The sequence below is a fragment of the Callithrix jacchus genome, chromosome 3 (assembly GCF_049354715.1).
Source record: "Callithrix jacchus isolate 240 chromosome 3, calJac240_pri, whole genome shotgun sequence".
In the NCBI taxonomy this organism is placed as follows: Eukaryota; Metazoa; Chordata; class Mammalia; order Primates; family Cebidae; genus Callithrix; species Callithrix jacchus.
In genome coordinates this window covers 5,789,411-5,811,046 of record NC_133504.1, presented here as the reverse complement: position 1 = coordinate 5,811,046, position 21,636 = coordinate 5,789,411, and the positions used below count along the sequence as shown (strand labels likewise).

At 41.7% G+C, this 21,636-nt stretch overlaps 1 protein-coding gene across 50 annotated transcripts in view; it reads right to left on the bottom strand.

Annotated features, from left to right (window-relative positions):
- SORBS2 (sorbin and SH3 domain containing 2) overlaps nt 1–21,636 on the bottom strand; it is a 392,630-nt gene that overhangs the window by 72,203 nt on the left and 298,791 nt on the right. For 23 of the 50 annotated variants that reach the window (XM_078366120.1, XM_078366115.1, XM_078366113.1 and 20 more), the window contains 6 exons: nt 17,259–17,397; nt 11,957–12,129; nt 7,216–7,282; nt 6,316–6,360; nt 3,911–4,100; nt 855–969 (listed from right to left, as the gene is read on the bottom strand). In XM_078366120.1, the coding sequence (XP_078222246.1) occupies nt 855–969; nt 3,911–4,100; nt 6,316–6,360; nt 7,216–7,282; nt 11,957–12,129; nt 17,259–17,397 (729 nt within the window). Of the gene's footprint in view, nt 1–854; nt 970–3,910; nt 4,101–6,315; nt 6,361–7,215; nt 7,283–11,138; nt 11,249–11,956; nt 12,130–17,258; nt 17,398–21,146; nt 21,621–21,636 lie in introns of those variants that run through there. The other 27 variants (XM_078366090.1, XM_078366091.1, XM_078366106.1 and 24 more) reach the window with 5 other exon arrangements.

The following is a 21,636-nucleotide window of genomic DNA, read 5'->3' as shown; positions in this document are numbered from 1 at the left end:
TTCTTCTTCAGTGCATAGACATTTTTGTTTGCATATAATTAAATAATTGGAAAAAATACTGCAAAGTGAAATATAATCTTGATCCATTAGAATGACAATCAATCAGGAAGCTTGAGGCTTGGTAACCTGAGGAGGGATTTAATAAGAAGCAATTAAAACAACTTATTATAAAAAGGGCAATTGGAATATTTCCCCTTCATCCAAAGAAATATTAAAGAGCCAGTATGGAAAACCAGGGACAGAAGTGCCTGGGTCCACGTGTGCTGGGGAGATTATAAAGTTTAAAGTTTCATAATCAGAGGTTCAACTCCTCTTCTTAACAACATGTCTGTAATTAACCTTCTCCTGCTTCTTATCCCCACCCTGGTCGCTATAGCATTCCTTACACTCATTTAACTCATTAACGATTTTTCTTATTAGGGATTATATTTATGAATGTTTTTTAAAAGTTAAACTCTGGTTAATGATTAGGCACAGTTATAGTTACATGCAAATGAATCTTGCATATAAATATATATGTATTAGTGTGTATATATATAGATATACATATATACATGTGTATGCACGTGTGTATATGTGTATGTATACACACCTACATGTGTATGTATATTAACACACACGTGCGTGCACACATAAAAATATTTGGTCAGTAAAGACAATATATTAGAATGTTTATCTTTCAATTCTGAGATGAGATGTACAAATCATGATACAAAATAAACATGATTTCTAATGTGTGACGAACAAATACATTACCTTTGTGACAAAAATTGCTAACGGATCTGAAATTCAGGTTTATTTGGTGACCCTGGGAGCCTAGCGAGCTGGCATTCTGTTTAATGACAAGTGCTTACTGGTCTTTCATGCTGCAGGATCGATGACTTGCCAGGTTCATATTCAAAAATACTCCTTGGCTCAGACCGAAATTTTCTTGTGTCCACTTTTCTGTCTGGAGGATCCCAGTCATGCCTAGAAATAAACAACAAATCACACATTAAAATAATCCTGTTTGCTTAAAGCAAGTGGGTAAAACTAGTTGTTATCTGTTTGCGAAGTTACTTTTAGCATAGCTTCCAAAAAAATCCCTCAGGATAAAAAGTTAATCTGTGAAAAATACCACATGTCCTCCCACTGGCTCAAAAACTCACACAAGGGGTGTGCAGAGAGTGACCTGTGAGTGAGCCTCTGGGTCACTAATGGCAGCTGTGCATGTTTGTGCTTAAAATAGGTGGCCATAAGCTCTGCTGAACTACGTGCCTTTGACCCACCATTTTGTGACCTTTGTGATGTTTGATCAAAAGTGACAAGGAGTAACGCACACACCATGTTTGATCTTATTTCTTGCAAGTGGCGTCACTGTTTGTCTGGGAAGAGTACAGAAGTGTCATGTGGGTTGGCACGCACCAGGGCAAGCAGTGTGGGACAGGAGGTCATCTTTTGGTGTGAGCCTTGAAAAACGAGAGTCAAACGTCTCACTCAGGAACCAGAACTTTCCCCCCAAGGAATATCTTTCAAGAGGTTGTCGGAGGGCTTACAAAGTAAAGCTTTAAAGGATTTCACAAAATTAAGCTTTTCTAGGTTGCTGAGCTAAAGAAGAAGGCTACTTTTGGGTCGTTTAAAAATTATTTTATTTTTTTAAGAGACAGATTCTCCCTCTTGCCCAGTCTGGAGTGCAGTGGTGTGATCATAGCTCACTACCGTCTCAAACTCCTGGGCTCAAGCCATCCTCTCTCCTCAGCCTCCCAGGGGCCATGATTTTTAGGAGCAAAGATTTTCTGACTATAGATCAGGGTAATTCTGATTCCATGGAGTGGAATGCAATTCTGGCTCCGTGGCATGTTGGAAATAGAGACTGAATTAGGGGCAAGTCCTAGCTTTCTACTAAATTCATGCATGAATGATACCAAGGAAGACCCCTTAAACTTTCTCAGTCTTTGTTTTTTCCATTTGTGTAAAACACAGATAGCAATAATGTGTCATTCTTCCTTGTAGAGGAGTTTTAAGCATACATGAGACAATACATATGGAATTTCTAAGGGGTAATCATATCTTATAATGAGATATTTAATTTTAACAAAATGTATCAGACAGGCAATTTTGGTTCTTTTTTTGGTTAATTTTGGCTTTTTTTCGATGACAAAGATAATTTATGTCTAGAAAACTGTTTCTCAATTTTAAGACCTCACCTAATTCATCCTGAGGAGGCTGGTGTTAAAATGAGAACCCCATTCACACATGATGTGTGTGTTTTGGTGGAATGCTGCACCCTATAGGATAACCAATTATTCTTTTATATACTTTTTATTTATTTATTTATTTAGTGGTGATAGCATTTTGCCATGTGGGCCAGGCTACTCTCGAACTCCTGGCCTCAAGCAATCCACACACCATGGCTTCCCAAAGTGCGGGGACTAGCTGGGTACAGTGACTCACGCTTGTAATCCCAGAGGCCGTGGCAGGTAGATCACAAGGTCAGGATTTCAAGACCATCCTGGCCAATGGGGTAAAACCCTGTCTCTACTAAAAATACAAAAATTAGCTGGGTGTGGTGGTGGGCATCTGTAATCCCAGCTACTTGGATGGCTGAGGCAAAGAATTGCTTGAACCTGGGAGGCTGAGGTTGTAGTGAACTGAGATTGTGCCACTGACTACAGCCTGGGCAACAGAGCAAGACTCTGTCTCAAAAAAAAAAAAAAAAAATGCTGGACTCCAGGTGTGAGCCACCACACCCGGCTGGACCATCAGTCATTCTTAGTGGCACAACAGGGTGTTGAATACAATTTTTCTGGAATGAGTATGATAGGAATAATTTTTATATTCTTATTTATTAATTGCTAGGATAGCATAGGCTTTGGATTTAATCAGAGCTGAGCTTGGACCCTGGCTTGAACATACAGGCTGTATGAGCTGAGTAAGTTCCTTCAATTTTTGAAACTGCAGTTTCTTCCTCTCTAAAATAGAACATATCTCACTGGGTTGTTCTCAGAATCAAATGACATGATACAGAAAAAGTGCTTAGCTTAGTGCTTGGCTCACAATGAGTGCTCAACAGAGGTTACCTATAAGTAGAAGAAGCAGTCATAATCCCAATAAAAATGACCCAATAAAAATGTATTTATAAATTTTTATTTTCACGTGGCTAGTTTGTATACAAGTATTTCAGTGGAGAAATGAAAACTTGTATTAGCTGGAAAAACTGGTCGAACCAGTCACAGACATTTGTTAGCTAATGCCTCATTATGATTCATGAGTACCTTTCCCTCCTTTCGAACATGTATCTTATTAATAGACCTGGGAAACAGAAAATTAACTGCATAGCCTTTTACCTGATACACCAAAGGAAGCGCATGTCAATTATTTCTATGTACTTGTCTCTTTTATGTATGTATTGATTAAAGCAGAAACTGCCCATATTACTTCAAGTCTCATTTAGGGCACTCCAGTATCATGAAACAAGACAGGCTCATGCCTGTAATCCCAGGACTTTGGGAGGCCAAGGCGGGTAGATCATGAGGTCAGGAGATCGAGACCATCCTAACACAGTGAAATCCCATCTCTACTACAAATACAAAACGTTAGCTGGGTGTGGCAGCGTGTGCCTGTAGTCCCAGTTACTCAGGAGGCTGAGGCAGGAGAATCGCTTGAACCTGGTTAGGCGGAGGTTGCAGTGAGCCGAGATTGTGCCACTGTACTCCAGCCTGGGTGACAGAGTGAGACTCTGTCTCAAAAACAAGAATCAAAACAATATTTGCTACAATCCCAGTAGAGGAGTCAATATGGTATATGTAGGGACCAACAAGATTATACATAGCTCTCTCTGTGACATGTGCACTGATTCTTTACCGAATGTCATGTAGCCTTATTTTTACCCTAAGCTAGATATAGGCCACTCTGGGGAAAAATGCCTTACTTTTCTGTTGAAGACCGATCTCTTGGTCGAAGCGGTGGGACTGGAGGGGGAACATGTGGGGGAGGCACTGGGGAGGACGCATCCTTAAAGGCATGGGTGCTGTTGTCGGAGTGGCTTTTGGAAAGAGGTCTGTAGGTTTGGGTCTTTGCAGCAGGGTGTGACTGAGCACTGTACGGTGGGTTGTACAGACCTATCATGACAGAAAACAAGAGCAGACAAAAAACAGAAGCAAATAACTTCTTTAAAAATGCCTTAAATTATCTGTCCCCCTCAAAGTAGCCAATGATTGCATAGAAATGATTATCAATAAGCATATTCATAATGCATACATTAGAAGGTAGTTTCTTATTAATTTATTATTATTAATTTACTGTCTATTAATTTGTTAACTACAGATTTATTCTTTACATAAGCCCTGATCAGAGGAAATCTTTGTCAATTAAATTATTATCAATAAGCATATTCATATGCATACATTAGAAGGTAGTTTCTTATTAGTTTATTAATATTATTAATTTATTAATGTCCATTAATTTATTAATTACAGACTTATTCTGTATAGAAGCCCTGATTACAGTAAATCTTTGTCAATTGTTTCAGAATGATACTAGGAATATACCTGTAAGTACTCAGCAAGTTTTCTCTTCGATTGTATACACTAATAACATAGTTCAGGTTTCAGGGAAAGATAAAAAATAGAACTGTTTCCAAATACCTTCTAATACTTTAAAAACCCTGATTTACATAAGAAAATTGACATGCTGATTGTCAAGTAAAATACTGCACACGGTTGTGTTTATAAAGGGCTGTGCCAGGTACAAGGAAACATGCGTCCTCAATATGCTTAGAGTGCGCCTGGGAAATCAGACACAAATAGAATTACGATGGAAAATAATGGGTAAAACATCATAAAGACCAAATGAAGAAAATACATATTAAGAATTAAAGGATGTTAGTGGGTGGTAGATTGCCCAGAGGAGATTTACGAAACCCATGCGTTCAGAGCCAGCCCTGAAGAATTAGTTTGGGTGGGCAGGGACGTATAGAAAAAAAGGCAGAAAAACACACTATGTGAAGCATGGGATGCATAGTTAGACAGCAAAAGAGACTAGCTGCAGTTGACTTGTCTACTGATCAAATGCTCTACAAAGTAACAGGTCACTGCTGTTCCTTCACTCATCACTAATGTGACACAAATCTCAATATCAAAACAGTTATAAAATTTCTAAACTTCCCACAACCCAACCATTCGGGCTAATTCTATCTGTACTCGTTTGCTTCTCCCGAAAGTTCATGCAAGTCTCCACAGCAAGTGAAAGGAGACAACGTCTACACTGACAGCTTGGCTTGGACTCAACAGCCGGACTTCAAACTTGTGAGTTTGGCGTGTGTGGGAGCAGGGATGAAAGTGAAGGGGAACTTCTTTGTGGGCCTCAGCTGTCACTGGGCGGAGCCAAGACCTAAACCCAGAGGCTTGCTGACCTTCTTCTATCCAGTTTCCCTCTATCTATTTGTCTTTGGAGATAGGAGCACACTTCCAAACAGTTAAAGGGCCTGAGTGTGTGTGGTCTCCGGGTGTGCAGAGCGGGGAGCATCATGCGACCCCAGGCCGGCCAGGGGACCCCAAGTGAGGTTGCCGCTGCTGAAGGGGAGGGGAGCAGTGCAAGCCTCAGCGCCTGGTCTAAAGAAAGAAGAAAAAAAATAGTTGTGCACCTGTCCTGAGCTGCTGGCTGGGCAGGGAGAGGAGGCCTGGGTAGAATCCCCTGAGGAACATTCAGGAGAAAGTGGTGAAGGGAAAACATTTCTCAGGGGTCCCTCCCTCCAGCCTGCAGACCTCTGAACCGGATACCAAGGCACGCCAATCCAAGTGGCAATGCCTGGAACTGAAGTCATTCTATTATGACCACTGGCAATTCTGAGTCAGAAAAGTCGCCCCGCCAAGGGGGATTTTAAAAATCTTTCAATGAATGGTTGCATTTTGGAGCAAAAAGCAGGGACAAGGTCACCGAATACTTTGCTTGACTTGTTTTTTTGTGAAGTGTATCTGAATGATCTTACACAATTGTAATCTTTCTCTCTGCTGATAAAAGATCTTTATGTTACTTTGTGCCCTGGGTTACAGTGTGTCCTTTCAGGCTGTCCTTCACACTTTGGTTAAACATTCCTGAAGCTGAGAATAAACCAACAGTGGGAATGAATGAGATAAACCAGTATTAGTTCTCATTTCCATGAGAAAAGTCAATCCTTTTGTTAAGCAAGCTCTGAGAAAAGAAAAGGAATCATCCTCCTGATACATGGATTGAAAACAGGTGCTCAAACAGAAGGGTTAAAAAAAAGTGACTCTGCAGTTCTTCCCAACATTGCTGAACATAAATAGTCACTGCATGCAAGGGAACCCATCCTACCTGCATTATATGCATAAGGAGTATTATACATGTCTGTGTCGTCATCTGGAAAGTGAAACATAAATACATGGTGATACAGATTGGCACCACAGCATAACGAGAAAGCAGAACGTCAGAGACACAACAGGAATTTCTTAGAAAAGCAATGTATTTTTCCTAGTTCAGAATGCCACTTTTACTTTTCTTTTCTTTCTTTCTTCTTCTTCTTTTTTTTTTTTTTTTTAGAGACAGGGTCTTACTCTGTCGTCCAGCCTGGAGTGCAGTGGTGTGATCATTGCTTGCTGCAGCCTCCAACTCCTGGGCTCAATCGGTGCTCCCACCTTAGCCTCGTGAGTAGCTGGGACTACAGGTGCATGCCACCACAGGCCTCTGCAAACTGCCCTTTTTTGTCTGTAACACATTTGCCTTGCTGCCCTCTTCAGAGCCTGAAAGTCAGGCCCTTGTCCTTGCTTCCCTAGAACCCCCTCCACTCTGGATTCTGAATTTCCCTTACTAAGGGCTTTAGTGCTCTCCTGTCTACGGCACAGGCTCAGTCAGACCTGCTCAGATGGATTCTCTTGACGAGAGCAGACAGGGGTGGGCAGAGGAACAATGTGTCTGTTTACCCAGGCAACACACCGATTTAGACTGTGGACAGGGGAGGATGGAGGGCTGAGGCCACTGTGCCTGGTTGTCCTCCATGGGGAGGCTTCTTGGCAGTTCAGCGGGGAGGGAGAGGCACAGGAGCTGTCATTGGAGGGGTGATAAAAGGAGAACAGGAGGCATGCCGAAAAGGAAGGGGATATGGAGTTTGCTGGGGTCTTGACGTTTTGTGTGAATGAAACTGAAACCTATACAAAAGAAGAGTGTACACGCTTCAACCCACAGGGACCTGATGGGAAAGCAGAGCAGGAGACATACCGGGCTTGTGCACCATGTGAATCTGCTTAAACATCGTCTTGTACCAGTCCTTCGGCCGGTCGACTGTCTGTAATAAACACAGCGTCCTGGAGTTACAAGCTGGCTTCAAATCAGCACCGCTCCCCAGTGTTTTCACTTCTCCATTTTATCTTCTTCATAACAGAGTTCCATCCTGTGATAAAGTGTTCTGACTCTACTATGACTTCATGACAATTCTAGCAATTTATTTAGTTATGTTTGCGGTTTGTAAATATATTGCCTTGTGTTGAATTTCGGCTGAATTGGAACATTAGATGCTATGGTTTTATTTTTCAAATTGTAGCTGTGCCCAGCGCTAGACAGTTGATATTTGCACACATATGTTTATGTAAAGTTCACTTAATAAAGTTATTGTTGTAAGAATGTGCGTAACTCCTTTTGGTGATAATGAGCATTATCCTTAGATCTTTTTATTGAATGTTCTGTCAAGACCGTGTTTTCAGAACTAACTGGGGAATATTTTTGGTTTAAATTGTATTCTGGTCAGGGTGGATCTAGAGAAATCAATTTGCTACTTACTAGTCCAAGTTACTAAAACACAGGATGTAGGAGGCATCCCAGAGCCTTAGAGAAAATGTAAGAATGTAGCTATTGCTTCAAAAAGTTTATTATGATAATAGAGCATATGTAACATTTGCTTGGCTGAAATTGTACCTTCCTTGAGAGGACAAGTCCTTATGTATCCAGGCTCCGGACATGATGGAAACAGTAGGTTGTAGTGGAAAGATGAAATTAATGTGGAATCTTGAACCAAGATTCAAATCTTGGTTCCTTAAATTTCTGCTTAATACCCCCTAGTAATATAAATTGGGGCAAGTCACATCACGTTCTTGAGCCTCAGTTTTCTCCTCTCTATGACATAATTATATCTAAGTCATAGGATGGTTGTGGAAATTGAATGAGACCATGTATACACAGGGCCTCGAGTAATGCCTGGACTATAATAACTACTCAATAAATAATAACACTGGGGAACCTCAAATATTTGTAGAATGAAATAATGAATGAATATAGCTTATGGGACGGAACTCTGCCTTTCTGACACCTGTAAAAGTAAACACATGCTTTTATAATCCTAGTCACAGATTTGCTTGGCCAGATCTTACCCCAGATTTCTTACAGCTACCTGGGCAACAAACTTGACCATTCTGCTTATAGTAACTAAATATACCAAACTTTCCAAGACAGCTCTGTTGATTTAAAAAATTCTGTTAGGACTGAGACAAAAATATTCCTCTACTTATTAGACTGAGCTTTGCTTTAGTTTTTATTGCCTGATCTTTTTTTCCCCAGGAATGTGGTCACTGCATTTTTCATCTGGACGTTAAGGGTTTTGTGCTATACCTAAATTTCTTTTGACCTCTGGGAAGAATTATTCTGAAAATCACCCCAAATACCGACCAAGGGCCACTTGATGTTGTTGTGAGTCAGCTCTTCACTCTCACATGGAAGAGTTGAGATTATTGATTGAACATTCAATCAAAGGATGGGAAATGGTGGGAGGGAATGCCGTGACGAAGCAAAAGTCTATTATTTGTTCAGACAAAGTAGGTAAAACATGTACCTTTCAAGGAAGTTTATTTTTATAAAGGACAGATTTCTCTTTCATTAATCCTCCTTTCCTTTATAGTACTAAAGCTACAGAAAATACAACGTAATGTTATGCATATCTGTTTTCCTAGACACACCAGTGGCAACAAGAAAGGCTACGAAGTCAGTTCTGCCACTGTATATGGCAATGCGTCTTGACAGACAGGAGTTTTTCCTCACTTGCTGGAGGGCCTATATCAGGTGGGATCTCACAGCTGTGCCATCTGCTAGCTTTATATGGTGAGCACAGAGACGCCAGGGCATGCCCTGTTGGCAAAGGGAACTATGAAGCTGGCAAAATAAAATACTAAAACTCTATGTCCCTTTTTAAAAGAAGTATCTGAAGCGTTTGAAGTTCCTTTTGTAAATGCCATCATGGAGACTGCTATGCCTAAAATTGAGAATAAGAAAACAGAAGTCTGCTCAAATTTCAGGAAGTTCACTTTGGCATGTAAAATCATTCTGCATGAAAAACAGAGACTGGCAATTCACTATGCGGTTTTCTTTCTACAACCTTGATTGAATAGACCTGAATTTTTACATTCCTATAGTTTTCAAAACTTCTGAACGCTACACTGATTTAACACGCAGAGATTTCAAAAAAGAAAAAAAAGGCATATTTTCTACATAGCAGTACACAGTAGTGACTGTGTGCTTTTTCTCCTCTTCAGTTTTGAAAATACCCCAACAAGTGTTATATTGGAAGTAGAAGAAAAGAATCTTGTATTTCACTTAACTAGCTGGCTTTAATGACACAATCTCATGGGAGCTGAGCCCTGGTGATTTTTGTTGTTGTTTTGAAGAATGGCAGTGAAAGGCTCACATAGGTGTCCCAGGTCACATGAGAAAGGCAATCTGGAGGGCTGCTTCCCTTCATTAAAATAGCTCAAAAGTACTGTTTGTTGACTCTTGGCTTTCTAGAGTTTCTGGATGACTTTACAAAATTCTGTTTCCTAAGTATAGGCTGGCTGTCTAAAATGATACCACACCATGGTACATTGCGACAGTACCACCACTGGCGATGACACTGAATCTGATCATCATTATTTTCTACACACATAAGAAAGAAAAACAGCCTCGGAGAGTCTCAGCCTGCTGTGGCTCAGAGACAGCCTGACTTGAGATTTAGAAACAAATCTATACTTGGGGATGTGCTCTGCACAGTCAGTGTCGGAGGAGAGTCCTCACAGACCTGCACCTTCTTTGTAAAGATTTAAAGGTCTAAGCAAGAAGACAGTTGTACATAAAAATTAAGGTTCCTTACAAGAAACTTCTGCATTGCCTAAATTGTATTTTCTGTTTTACAGAAGGGGAACTAGCATTAGATGTTTAGTGTGTTTGCTTATGCATACCCAAGCATGCTTTTGATTTGGCAGTAGATAAACATTTTTTAAATTTTAAGATGACTTAATTTTCATCAACCATCTGTAGCATCTCAGTTTTTCCTTTTGAAACTAATGGAGCAAGGCCTCGTTGGTTAAGGAAATTGTATTTTAAGGGATGAAAACGTGGACCAGGCTTGCATGTCTATTACATATCATTTATTGACCTAAAAACATACTCAGATTTCTTTGATTAAATCCTCTCAGACAGACTCTATAACTACATAGAATCAGGGCTTTCTTAATTTTGTCCATACTGTGCCTCAAGTGTCAATTACACAAAACCAGTGACACCATACCTGTCGGACTCTCTATCCCTGAATAATTAGGAGAAAGTTTCAAATTTAACCATTTTGAGCCAGAAATCTTAGAAGAGAAATGAACAAGAAAACATCATCACCAGAAACATGTACTCATCATAAAACGAAGAATATTGGTCATAATCCCTGAACTTTTTCTTGGCACATAATATGGCGATTGTCAGTTTCAAGACAGATTGTTAAAGCGTCGTAATTAGTCACATTTAACATTCCTACAATCTAATGAGTCTAAAACCCCAGTAACTGCTGTGCAGATTTACTTTTTGGTGTTCAGATGTGATACAGATGCTGAGAATAATCCGTTTTAAGCTCTTCTCTCTGTATATAAAATACATAATCCCCATATAAAAGTCAAGAACAGAAGAAAATCCCCACACTTTATCGTTACTTCTTTTTGATGGTTTCCAATCTTACCACAGCTTTTTCTCCCCCCATCTCTTTCCCGTTCTTTGCCTCTATCCCTCATTGTTTCGGCTGCCCAGGTCTGCATTCCGGGGATCAGCTCTTGGCCACACCCCAGCTTTACATGGGTCTTGCTGGCTGGAAAGTATAAACAGACGGTGCTCCCTCCCCACACAGCCCCCAGCTTCACCTGCAAAGGTGTTGCTGCTCTCATGCTGTCCCTGGCTTCCTTCTCCTGGCTGGTGGAAGCCTTCTCTTCCAGTGGACCTGGTCAGCCAGCAGCTGCCTGCCCAGGCTCTCAGAAGCTGCCTCTGCTACTGCTGCGTTTTGCCAGAAGGGGCTGCCCAGACACACTGAGCAATGCTTTGGCAGAGTTTAAAAACTTAAAAAAAAAAAACCGAACACTTTCACTTATCATCCCAGGAGAGCTCTCAGCAGGCACAGCTGAAGAAGGACACTGAAATGTGTATTTTTCCTCAGACAGCTTTTCCTTTCCATGACATTAACTCCCCTCACTCCAATCCTCTCACCTCCCAACTCCCGAATCACAGCTCCCAATCTCCAGGCTTTTTAACACACATCCATTTCAAGAAAGGAATACATCACTGGTTTACTTGCAACCCACATGGGAATTCAATGCAGCCAAAGAATTTCCATTGTCTTGTTTCCTTCTCTTTCCTCTCTATTGCCCTAAGCCTCCTTGGTAAAAGGTAGAAAAAAAACAAAAAAACAAAAAAAACAGCCAAACCACACAACACAGTTTTATCATTTAACAAAATCACAGTGTTCATGATTTTTCATTCAAATGGAAAAACAGATTGTGTAATTCTCTTCCATCGACAGCTTTCTTTCTCTGCCACACACAGCATAACATTCATGAGAACTCGGATGGCACGGAGGGCAATCCTCATTATATAAGACCCTAGGAATGCACAAAGCCATGGACAATGTGTCCTTTGTGGAGCCTCTGCACAGCCCCAGACAGACACACATGCTGGCATTTCCTACCGTTCTAATTGCTGTGGGGATTCCGGATTCATCCACGGGCCCAATCCCTGGGTAATGTGGGGCTTTGATGACCGTCACCCTCTTCTCTTCCTCTGAAGATCGGTACAGTGGGATAGAGCTGCTGCTGGTGCCGTCCAGAGACTGTGCATGCTGGGGATATGTCTCTGCGGAATCTGTGCAGAAAATTTGGTAACATGGAATGTATCTGATGCACAATCGATAAATTAATGGTGTCTTGTTGCATATTTATGCCAACTGTAACAGAGTCCATATTTCCGTCACTACCTCTTTTAACTCATTCACTCTCCGTTTGAGCCAGTGGAAGTTGTGTAGGTGTGCAGGGAACATGCCAACAAGGGCCTCACCATTTTATGAAGAAGGCTGGGGGAGAATGGCATTTGCTAAAGGACCGTGTGGAAGCCTCTGTGTTAGCAAGTAGTGTAGATACATGATCTCTTCCTGTCCTTTCAGTAATCTTGAGGGAGGGCGGGATAGAGGGAGCAAGAACTGGTTTTATAGTGAAGGGCAGGAGCTGAGACAAGTTTAGTGATTCCCCTCACGTCATCATCCACATTAGTACTATTCTTGTGATGTTGCTAACTGCTATTATTTACAAGTTTTGAAATGTATTTCTAGACAAAAGATATGATGGTTGAGTGGTAACAGTGATTTCACAAAAATGAAGCAAAACCAAAAATCACTTAAAAAAATCTTCACATCCAAGCCTATGAAGCTTATGAATGAACAAATGCTTTAAAATTATTGGTACTAACTCATATGTGCGTTTTTTACCTTAAAATATCAAAACCCATGACTTTTTACTCTTTGAGGACAAAAATTGCCCTAAGGATATAATTTAGATGAGGCTTATCAATTTCTTCATGGTTTTTTTTTTTAGTAACTTCTAGTATACTTTCCTTTTTTTTTTTTTTGAGACGGAGTCTTGCTCTGTCACCCAGGCTGGAGTGTAGTGACACAATCTCGGCTCACTACAACCTCCGCCTCCTGGGTTCAAGTAATTCTTCTGCCTCAGCCTCCTGAGTAGCTGGGACTACAGGCACATGCCACCATGCCTGGCTAATTTTTGTATTTTTTTTTTTTTGTAGAGACAGGGTTTCACCATATTGGCCAAGCTGGTCTTGATCTCCTGACCTTGTGATCCATCAGCCTTGGCCTCCCAAAGTCCTGGGATTACAGGCGTGAGCCACTGTACCCAGCCACTAATTTCTAGTATAGTTTCAGAAGCATGTCTGTACTCTTACAGACATGCAGTATATATTCCATTTACTCCTGGTTCACAAGTATTTTTAAAAATCAACATTATTACCATTCCTCTGGTACAATTAATATGCCTTTTTATTTTTCTGCAATTAATTTGAAAATGGTGTTGACAAAGAATGACACTGTTTATACACTTTATGTCATGGTTTGTCAGGACTGTCACTCAACAAGTCCTTTAATGTAGAAATGAAAAACATTCATAATCCCAGCTACTCAGGAGGCTGAGGCAGGAGAATTGCCTGAACCCAGGAGGTGGAGGTTGCAGTGAGCCGAGATCGCGCCATTGCACTCCAGCCTGGGTAACAAGAGCGAAACTCCGTCTCAAAAAAAAAAAAAAAAAAAAAAGGAAATGAAAAACATTCGCACATTTCAGGTGGGACTCACTAGTTTCATTTATGTGTATATGATATACATCATATGTGAATCTATTTTTCATGAAAAATTTGCATAAAATATCATAACTAAACTTTTTAAGAAATTTTAACTCATCAATATAAGGATAATGAAAATTAAGATCTCTCTAAGGTAAAATCCACTGTAACATTTGTAACTGCTATTACTGTGACTATTTTCAATTTAGTATTTTTTAATACCCTTTTTGACGAAGGATGGATAAGGTTAGTTAGAAAACTGCTTGATGTGCTATGGAGTGTGAAAGTGACATTCAAGTTAGTCCTTATTAAGACACAATGAGCTATTTGACACTAATTGACTTTCTATTTAATTCCAAAAAGGACTTGAGTGGGCAGCCATGATGCCAGTATTTTTATCAGCAACAAAGGTTTTCCCGAACACTAACACGTGCAAAGTCCTACTCTAAGCAAAGAGAATCAGCTCTGCCTTCACACCTGCAAAGTCCTACTCTAAGCAAAGAGAATCAACTCTGCCTTCACACCTGCAAAGTCCTACTCTAAGCAAAGAGAATCAACTCTGCCTTCACACCTGCAAAGTCCTACTCTAAGCAAAGGGAATCAGCTCTGCCTTCACACATGCAAAGTCCTACTCTAAGCAAAGAGAATCAGCTCTGCCTTCACACTTGCAAAGTCCTACTCTAAGCAAAGAGAATCAGCTCTGCCTTCACACCTGCAAAGTCCTACTCTAAGCAAAGAGAATCAGCTCTGCCTTCACACCTGCAAAATCCTACTCTAAGCAAAGAGAATCAGCTCTGCCTTCACACCTGCAAAGTCCTACTCTAAGCAAAGAGAATCAGCTCTGCCTTCACACCTGCAAAGTCCTACTCTAAGCAAAGAGAATCAGCTCTGCCTTCACACCTGCAAAGTCCTACTCTAAGCAAAGAGAATCAGCTCTGCCTTCACACCTGCAAAGTCCTACTCTAAGCAAAGAGAATCAGCTCTGCCTTCACACCTGCAAAGTCCTACTCTAAGCAAAGAGAATCAGCTCTGCCTTCACACCTGCAAAGTCCTACTCTAAGCAAAGAGAATCAGCTCTGCCTTCACACCTGCAAAGTCCTACTCTAAGCAAAGAGAATCAGCTCTGCCTTCACACCTGCAAAGTCCTACTCTAAGCAAAGAGAATCAGCTCTGCCTTCACACCTGCAAAGTCCTACTCTAAGCAAAGAGAATCAGCTCTGCCTTCACACCTGCAAAGTCCTAGTCTAAGCAAAGAGAATCAGCTCTGCCTTCACACATGCAAAGTCCTACTCTAAGCAAAGAGAATCAGCTCTGCCTTCACACCTGCAAAGTCCTACTCTAAGCAAAGAGAATCAACTCTGCCTTTACACCTGCGAGGTCCTACTCTAAGCAAAGAGAATCAGCTCTGCCTTCACACCTGCAAAGTCCTACTCTAAGCAAAGAGAATCAGCTCTGCCTTCACACCTGCTCCGTCACATTCTATGAACCTATCACTTACACAATAGAAGTTATCCCTTTATTGTATTATTCTCATATGTAGTTGTCATCTTTGCAATCTTTCATCCTACACTAAATATAAACTTCATCTAGGGTAAGGTACATGTGCATATTCCCTCGAGACTTATCACAGCACTGGCCAGCTGGAATTTGTTCAACGTTTACATAGGGAATTCCTTCCCAGGTAGAATATTTTATATATTAAATCTACTTATCCATCTGTTCTAAAATCAAAGCCTGCCTGCATTCAAGTACTTATGTTTTTTTTGTTGGGTGGGGACAAGACAAAGCTTCATCACTAAGATAGAAAATGAGGCAGGGTCAGACTTTGTTAATAGTTATTTGGGGAGAAGCGATGGCTAGAATGATTTGTCGAGTTTGACTTTATGTGTGTGTAAATGCATAGTTCCATTTTAAACAACCCTAGATATAGTGGACTTCCATTATAATACTACACTATGGGCTGATTGTTACAGGGCAAAGTTTTGGCAGAAGCAAGTTTTACTCTCTTATACTCTAAAAGGACAGCGTTGTAAGAGTCACAGAGGATCCTCAGGCATAGCATCAGAGAAGATGCAGATATATTTAGACTTTAATAAGTCCCGCGGTTACCTTTAAAGTTTTATAGTTACAGAGCTTTTGTTGACCTCAGAAGGTCAATTCCACCATGTGCATGCTGGATGCTGACAAAACGTCCCTGAACAAACAAACAGCATCATAACCTTTCAAGACTGAGTCGGTGCTAGGGAAGGAGGTGTGCTCTCTGCTGTCAGAGAAGCAATGGTGGTTCCAGTCCTGGGTTTTAGTTTTTTCCCCCGTTGCTGGTCCCCGTGGCCAGAGGACCGGGCTTCTCCTTTTGTGGGAGGCACCAGATGGTCCTGCTGTCCTGAGGATTCTCTGCTCTCTGCTGTCCTAGAAGTTTCCTGGTGAAGCAACATCATGGAAACTTGTTCAGCCTGAATTCCTATGACAGTTCACTTTCGCATTGTCTCCTGATATTTTAGGTTTTTTTAAGTTACATTTTTACAAACTAAGAAATATTTATTACACTATTTTCTAAACTATCCAAATATACTTGACCATGGAAGAGCATTTCTATCTCTGTATATCACGACTTCTTTCCCAGGAGGCCACGAAGGCCCATGAGTCCTATGAAATTATTATCTGCTTACAATTTTTTATGAATGTCCCTTTGTTTTCTGAGGAGAGCTCTATCTTTCACTGAATTCCTAGTCCTCGAAGGGTTAAGAATGATTGCTCTATACAATCATGGAACCTTCATTTAAGGAACTGTCTTTTTTTTTTTGAGATGGAGTCTCACTGTGTCACACAGGCTAGAGTGCAATGGCACGATCTCGGCTCACTGCAACTTCTGCCTCCCGGGTTCAAGCCATTCTCCTGCCCCAGTCTTCCAAGTAGCTGGGATTACAGGTGCCTGACACGACACCCAGCTGATTTTTGCATTTTTAGTAGAGACAGGGTTTTGCCATGTTGGTCAGGCTGGTCTCGAACTCCTGACTTCAGGTGATCCACCCACCTCAGCCTCCCAAAGTGCTGGGATTACAGGTGTGAGCTACCACACCCAGCCAAGGAACTCTAAAGTTTCTCTTGTATGGCTTCCCGCTACCATATCCTTGACTGCAGGTCTTCTAGCCTTGGTTTGAATGGGGGTTTTCTACTTCGTGGCTCAGTGGATGACTGTGTCACTGCTTTGTGGGGCAGCCTGCCCTCCTGTTAGAGTGTTTTAACTGTCAAATGATTCTCCCTTCTACAGACACCCAGGAAATAGTCCATGGTGGAAGAATTTCCAAAGACGAACAAGCTGCCCCAGTGAAAAGCCTGCATTCACGTGCTCCAGTGGCGCACACCCCCTGCCCTCAGTAGGCATGTTCTTTCTCTTTCTACTCCACCACCTGAAACATTTAAGTGCTCACTCCAGGACCAGATACAGGCGGAGTCATCGTCTCAGAATATCATGGTGCCCATTTTCTCCCATGTTGGGTCCTCTGCCCCAGTTTGTCCCTGTGGATAGGGTCATGAAATAGCAGAGTGCTAATTGCTCCTGCCTCACCTCGATGGCCCCTATTTTTCTCATGTGGTTGTACTTGCTGTATTGCGGTTGCCATGGAAATCAAGGTGAGTAAATTACTTACCAAGGGACGTGCCGTGCTGCATGACAATGCTGGAGTTGAGTGAGGCTGGCAGAGAATATGCTGAGGGGGAAAACGGCCTCTGATAGTAACTCATGGGACTCACGGCACCTCCAGAGTTTCCATTCACTGTTATCTGGCTCTGAGAAAAGTGCAAAGCCGTCGAGTTAAAGCATAGTTCCCTGTAAACATCATTCCATTAGGTGATAATAAACGACTTCCAATCACATGACAGTCATCAGCTGCCAAGCTCTTACTTATTTTGAAAACTGATGTCAGAGGGCATGGTCCGTTCTTTGCCTTCTCTCTCTTCCTTTATTTCTGAAAATCACTCTTTGTGTATCTGAGGGCCCAGGGATTGGTTAGGAAGGATGAAGGCAGCTGACCAGCCGACAGGCCACTCTGCCAACAGAGGTGCCAGATGGTATCAGTAGGAGTCAGTGCCGAGTAAACGTGGAGGACGCCTTTGCTGACGGCCAAAACGTCAGTGGTCAGAACACTGCCGTGCTGTTCCATGCAGCACCGACATGATACCCTTTGCCGCGAGGCACGGGGTCAGTTCTCAGACTTAGTCAGGGATACCCACTAGTGAAGGAATGCTTCCAGAGCAACGTGACTAGCACAGGGACCGGGTTGTCTGGGTTTATATCTCATGAAGCAACCTACTCTAGAAGGATCAAATATCTGGTGAAGGATCGGAAAGACGTGCTGACCACTGGCTTCTCCCTACTTCAGCTCATCCAGCACTTCTCTGTCTGATTGCTGAATTACTCATCGTTTTGACTTTTGTATCTGAGCACTTTCTATCCCCAACGGTATCTCAAGGTTCCTGTTGAAGATGGTCACGTATATGCTTCTTTAATCGTTTTTATAGCGTGCAGCCTAGTGCTAATGACAGAGTACGTGCTCAGTCCCTTCTGATTGAACTGAATCGGCCTAGTTCACAGACACCGAGCTCAGGACTATCCAGCATTCCTGTCTACCCACAGCACAACACTGACCAGTACGGAGCGCATACAATCCATGCAAATACGACCAAACATTAGTAAGAACATTTAGTTAATTTATCTTACGGTTAAATACACACAACACACATAGGCACACAGATAAAGAACCGTAATTTGTGAAACTTTTCTACTTCTTTAAAAAATAAACTTCTATTACACAGGCTTGAAACATAGATATAGTAACTGCACATTTCCATGATTTCACTTTAAAGCAGGTAGGGTTTCAAATGACCTAGAATAAGTCTAATTCCATTATTGTGCAGCCATATCACTTATGTCCCCAAATCAATAAACATTTCATTACAAGCCTTGTGCTTATTGATTAAGTACTTCTCCAGGCTGTTAGAAAAATTACTGTCACATCATAACCAGCCATATCTCAAGGACCTGCTCCCTGGAGAGAGCTGGATGTTCAGGTGTGAGGCACAGGCCTGCCCAAATCTTCAGAGGCTTTATGTACCTCCGATGAATGATTTGAGAACACTCTCACCTCTTAGCCCAAGTTAAGTTTGGTGGATCTTTGTCAATATCATCGTAATAGTATTATAATATGTTATAATTAATGTTAAAAGCTGAGCCAGGTGCGGTGGCTCACTCCTGTAATCCCAGCACTTTGGGAGGCCGAGGTGGATGGATCACAAGGTCAAGAGATCGGGACCATCCTGGTCACCATGGTGAAACCCCGTCTCTACTAAAAATACAAAATTAGCTGGGCATGGTGGCACGTGCCTGTAATCCCAGCTACTGAGGAGGCTGAGGCAGGAGAATTGCTTGAACCCAGGAGGAGGTGGAGGTTGCAGTGAGCCAAGATCACGCCATTGCATTCCAGCCTAGGTAAGGAGAGTAAAACTCTGTCTCAAAAAAAAAAAAAAAAAATGCCGAATAATCCTTCTTATGAGAAACCATCAGGTTAATTAGGTTACTAAACGTAGGAAACTTGCCCTAAATCCTATTTTGAAGGTTTCAATAATATTAACTAGGGGTTAAAAAAGTAAACACTGAAAGCAGATTTATTCCTTTATTGCGTTAAACCAATCAGAATTTTACGACTGAAATAATATCATTAGCATTTTAGAAAACACTGTATTGTTACATTGAGTTCATTATCAGGAAAAATGTCATGGATAATCTATTTGCAATTTTAAACTGATAATTGAAATTAATCTGTTACAAGTATCTCTGCTTGTGCCCACAGGACTGTATATAAGATAGGCTCCTGAAGAGCCTTAAAAACAGAAAAGTGAACTGGTTAGTTTGTAGATTCACACACTGTCACTGCCTTGTATTTTTAATTAAAGGTCCTGGGGAAGTTTTTAAAAGCTCAGAACCATCTGAAGCACGGTAGGACATGGCAGGAGCCCACACCTGCTGCGCTTCTGGCACCTGGGGTTGGGCTGGTCCCCTGCGGCAAAGGAGGGACTTGCTGTGGGGTCAGGCCTGGAAAACGGGGCTCCTTCTATAGCCAGTCTCTGAATGGAACATTTGGACGCAAAGTGTTAGACCCCGCCATTGTGGGAATACTAAATCCCATCACCAAAAAAAAGCATCTTTTACTTTCTGAAAATGGCAGTGTCTTAAAAACATATGGCTTATTATAACATTTCTCTGTACATAACATTTTCAGATGTATGAGCTTGATAGAACATAAAAATGATGTAGCACAAATAACGTTTTGTCTGTGACAGTGTTTATGTGGAACCTCATTATCATATCAATTAAAAAATGACTATTTTTCGCTTGAAGCGATGTGCCTCTCAAATGGAAGCCATTACCTAGACGTTATTTGCAATCTGTCATAAAATTTTGAAACATTTTAGCCACTCACAAACCATTTATTAGGGATTGCTTATCACATAGGTATATCTAAGTAATATATGTATGGAAGAGATGTATACATTGCTATAAATGAAAGACAAATTATTGATATATAAAATTTAAACATGGCCAGGCACGGTGGCTCACGCCTGTAATCCCAGCACTTTGGGAAGCTGAGGCAGGTGGATCACGAGGTCAAGAGATTGAGACCATCCTGGCCAACACAGTGAAACCCCATCTCTATTAAAAATACAAAAATTAGGTGGGCGTGGTGGTACACGCCTGTAGTCCCAGCTACTTGGGAGGCTGAGGCAGGAGAATTGCCTGAACCTGGGAGGTGGAGGTTGCAGTGAGCCGAGATCGCACCACTGCACTCCAGCCTGGCACCTGGCAACAGAGCCAGATTCTGTCTCAAAAAAAAAAAAAAAATAGTATTCATAAATTTCTATACTGAAATGGCTCAGGAAGAATAATTACAAAAATCATACGGTTAAGTTTCTGGAAGGTAGATTAGGATTACTGACATCATTCACTCCTGGACAACAGAAGAGTTCAAAAGTTGTAGTTATTAGAGAAAGAGGAGCATGAACAATTAGCCTCGTGCAGTCAGTAACCATTCATGTGAGAAACAAGGATACAGAAAAGCATCACACAGGACACACTGATGTGAGACTGGGAAAAACTACTAACAGGTATTAATACCGGGTTAAAATGTTTTGAAACATTTTAGACTTTATGATCATAACATATTGTAATGTATATTTATGTAAATTTCTGAGGTAAGGCAAGTCACTGTACAACTCATCAGCCACAGTAACACGAGAAACCGTAAGTAACTATTTTAGAGTAACTGTAAGTAATTCTAAAATGAATGAAGAGAATACAAGTGACCTTTTCAGCCTTTAGCAGGCTTATGAGGATGACCGTTGTGATTTCCCTGACAGATGGCACAGAATTGGTTTTGGAATCAACACCTATGCCAATAAAAATGTCAGCTGAAAAATGAGACGGCACAATACATCAGTCCTTTTAAGGAAAAGGTGGAGGCAGAGAAAGGCAGAATAATTACATGAATGGCCGCAGGGGTGGTTAAGGTGGTGCCATCTGTCACAGCAGACCTCTGACCCCAGGTCGGGGAGGGTGTCTCAGAACGGCCAGTGGTGTCAGAGTCACCGATCTGCAGCTCCTCTAGCATGGCTGTGGAGGACTCGCTCTCCGAGCGGGAGGAGTGCTCGGCCAGGGAGGAGTCTGTAGTCAGAGAACCTGCGTCGTGGCTGCGGATAAGGCCTTCTGGAGCTGGGAGCAGGTGTTTGTATAAGCAATGGGAAAGGCTCTGGGGTGTATGCAGGCGGGAAGACCCCAAACCATCGGGTGGTGGAAGGCTAAGTGGTGCTGAGCTGGCAACACTGCCTGGTGAGAAAGTGGCTCGGTTCAAAGGTACCACGGAAGGAGGGCATGGAGGAGAGGCTTCTGGTGTGGTTTGTCTGTGTGTCTGGGAAGCGTTTACCTCCCACACACTGGCAGGTAAGTTCTGATTTCCAAGCTGAGTATGAGGAAAA